This window comes from Impatiens glandulifera, chromosome 2, assembly GCF_907164915.1.
Source record: "Impatiens glandulifera chromosome 2, dImpGla2.1, whole genome shotgun sequence".
In the NCBI taxonomy this organism is placed as follows: Eukaryota; Viridiplantae; Streptophyta; class Magnoliopsida; order Ericales; family Balsaminaceae; genus Impatiens; species Impatiens glandulifera.
Genome location: NC_061863.1, coordinates 28,610,144 through 28,613,544, shown reverse-complemented (window position 1 = coordinate 28,613,544; position 3,401 = coordinate 28,610,144). Strand labels below are relative to the sequence as shown.

General features: G+C 46.9%; 1 protein-coding gene across 1 annotated transcript; it reads right to left on the bottom strand.

Annotated features, from left to right (window-relative positions):
- Positions 1-705: 705 nt before the first annotated feature.
- On the bottom strand, positions 706-3,006 carry LOC124924549 (uncharacterized abhydrolase domain-containing protein DDB_G0269086-like). Its single transcript, XM_047464570.1, has 4 exons — positions 2,704-3,006; positions 2,005-2,559; positions 1,529-1,959; positions 706-1,453 (listed from the first exon to the last, which is right to left on the bottom strand). The coding sequence occupies exons 1-4, from the start codon at positions 3,004-3,006 to the stop codon at positions 706-708; spliced, it is 2,037 nt and encodes a 678-aa protein (XP_047320526.1).
- Between the last annotated feature and the right edge of the window lie 395 nt (positions 3,007-3,401).

Here is a 3,401-nt window from a genome sequence, read left to right as displayed (position 1 = left end):
CTTCTGCAGTCTGCAGACTTTCCTCAGACTTGTATGGATATGGAAGTGTTCAGTCTGTTCCTTTGGTATCATTCTCAACAGATACCCGAATTGTCTCTTGTACTGGTCGGTCATTTGACTTAACCGGATGGCTTCCGGTACGAGTGATGTAACCGGACTTCTTTCGGTTATTCCTTTGCCTTGTGGCTGATCGGCTGTTTGATGATTCCGGTTTTAAGCTTTGGCCGACCCTTTCTTTGTGCGGTTATATTCCAGGTGTTACTGGTTGGTTTAATGACTTGACCGGCTAGTTTTCTTAGCCGGTTCTTTTGTTTGTCCGGTCCGGTTCCTTGTTCCTGCATGGAAGATTTATTTAAGTTAGGTTTATTTGAACCGGTCTGATTTTATCTAACAATTTCTCCCTTTTTGATTATTTTATTTAAAATTATCAAAATCATGTAAGTTTGCAACCGTAGGCCGGTTGTTTTGTTTGTCCGGATTTTTGAAACTGACTTAGGAGAATTTTTCGAAAAGTTTTGAGAAAAATTTTGGAAAATTCTTATCTTTTATCTTATCAATTTCTCCCTTTTTGATTATTTTATTTAAAATGATCAAAACTAAGTAGAAATGCAAAAGATGGCCGGTTTCAAAAATAGCTTTATATATATGATAGATAACCGGAAATAATATATAGAAATGCTAAGACAAGTAAAGGAAAGAGAGCCCCTATTCCGAGTCCGAGAAGTCATATATGTTCCACTTTTTCTTCATCGGTTGCGGTCGACTGGCCGGTTCGGAGACTCGTTGTCTTATAGACCGGGGCTGCAGGTGTTCTTCATCCTCCTCTTCGACTTGAGTAGCCTGCTGCGGTATACTCTCAAAGACCGTTTCAGTGACCTCATTGAGCAGGTCGGCTATTTGAACTTTCTTTGAAGGTTCCCTCTTTCGCTTTGTCGGACCTGAGACGGAAGAGGCCGCCTTATTCTTTTTGTTGTCGTCTGCGAAGCCTTCCAGCCTCCGTCTTTCCCTTTCTAATCGCGCAGCATCCTTCGCAGCTTGAGCGGCTGCCTTCTTTGCAAGTCCTGGAAACTTAACCTCTGCCCTTCGAATTCGCTCGGCTTCCTCTTCCTCCTTGGTAAGTTGCGATGGTCTCGGTGCCTCCTTTTCCTTTCTTGCTTCGGCGTCCAGCTCATCCTGGACCTTCTTAGCCGCTTGGGCATCAGCCTCTACAGCCGCGGCATCCGCATTTATCTTTGCGTTGAGTAGTTCGGCAACTTGAGCGGAAAGCGCCTTGAGTTCGTCTTCGAGACCGGCATTCTTCTTCTCAAGTTCGGAGACCCGTCCGAGTGTTGTGCCGACCAGGTCGTTAGCAACCTCTGTTAATCGTTGATCGGTCTCTCTTTCAAGCCGGGCAAAGTTCTCTTTTATCTCGGAGGTCGTATCCTCCAAAATTACGGTTCGCTTAAGATGTTTGCTGCGCAGAACCGCTTCTTCCCGTTGATCTTCATCAATTTCTGAGAACCGGTCCTATGTTCTATCCAAAAGATACCTTGTGGTGTTGGCGAACTTGAGTGCCGAGCAAACGGTTCTTTGGAATTTCTCCTTCAAAGGGAGAACCTCGGAGTCTTCAAACTCTTGAAAGCGGCTCTCAACCCATTCTTTTGTGAAGTCTGATTCGGAGACTTCCGGTTGTGTAAGTGGAGATTGCCCGGTGAGAGGAGGATCCGCCCTTTCATCGGATTCCTCTGTTGCCGAATTCGCCCTTGGAGGTGTTGGACAGTGATCTGGGCTTGAATCAATCCGGGGAGCTGTATAGACCGGTATTTCCCTTTGACCGTATATTGCCTCCAGCCGGTCAATTTCTTGAATAAGGTCTCCTTTGGCTTTTTCAAGCCTTTCCAACACCAGCGATGTTAAGGTGTCTTCCGGTCCCACCTCTTCAAACTTCGCCGTAATCTTCCGGATACGTATGGTTAGCTTCTGTAGTTGTGCTCGTGGTTTTAATAGGTAGATTCAGTGTAATACCTCTTCAATGGTTTCAGATTTTGTTATATCCATGACCACGTCCTCCACTCTCTTCAGTCTTTGGAGGCATTCCACGTCTGTGTAGTCCGGTAGGATTTGCCTATACCGTTTGCCGAACCGGTGCTCATGCCATCCAAGGTATAACTCCTCAATCATCTCGGCTCGCTTTTTAATGCCCTTTAGGAGTTTCAGAGCTACCCTATCGGCCTCTGCTTCTTCGTCCTCTTCATTATCTTTGTTACCGCTTTCGTGACCGCCTTCGTCACCACCTTCTTCACCATCCTCTTCACCGCCCTCGGTGGTCTCAGGATTTGCATCAGGACCGACATTATCGGGGCTCTGGCCCGAATGCTCTTCTTCATTGGCCGATCTTTCGTCGTCGGTCTTTTCTGTATCGGTTCTTTCAGAAAGGGAAGCCGACTCTTCCTCCTCCATTTGTTGCGGCGGTTCCGAGAAAGTTACTTTCTCTTTTCCTTTGCTTTCGGCCTTTTCTTTGGCTGGGGCTGCTTTCTTGCCGGTTGCTTTCTTTCGGCCACCTGTGGAACCGGGGGCCGGCTGCTTCCTTTCCAGAAATTGTTTGGACCGGATCAGGCTTCTTGAGGAGATGGCGACGCCGGGACCGATGTTGAGATTATGATGAAGGAAGATCTTACCGAGAGGAACGGCGTATCCCCAAGACCGGTTTGAGTCCGGTTTCACCATTTTCATCAAATTGTGGAACACTGCCTTCGCCCAGTTAACCTTTGTTCCTTCTATCAGGCCGACCAGCATCCTGATTTTGTCTTTGGTTAGGCTGCTGTAGTTCCCTCCCCTTGCTAGAATCGCCCTTGCGAAGATATCACAAATAGGAATGTACTCCGGTTTCAACGTTGATTTGCTACCGGATACTTTGATCGGCTCCTTAGTCGCCGAGAGTATCTGACAAGCTGCCTCAAAGATTTTAATCTCTATGTCTGCCGTTGCATCCTGGCCGGCTGTTGGAAGACGCAGGCTCCTTGTCATCGATGCCTCGGTGAGCTCTATTTCAGTACCGCCTATAGTTGCGGTGATTTTGTCATCAGAAATAGTTGCGGTGTTGAAAAATTCTTCGACCGCATCTTTGTAGAGAACATGAGGACCGCCAAGAAAATATTCCAGACCGGCTTTAGCTACCCGGTCAATAACTTCTACTGCCGCAGGCGTTCCCTTCCTTCGGATTTCCTCGAAATCCACTTGAGTCAAATGTTTGAACAAAGCCGAGTTGCGCCCCATCTTAGAGTGTTTGAAGAGTTTGAGAGCAGATAACCGTTTTAAGAGAGATTGAAAGCTTTAGAGAGAGAAAGCAAATTCGCGTGAGAGTGAAATAAAATGGCCGAGAGTCCCTTTTATAGATGCGGTTTGGAAGCCCAACCGTCCCA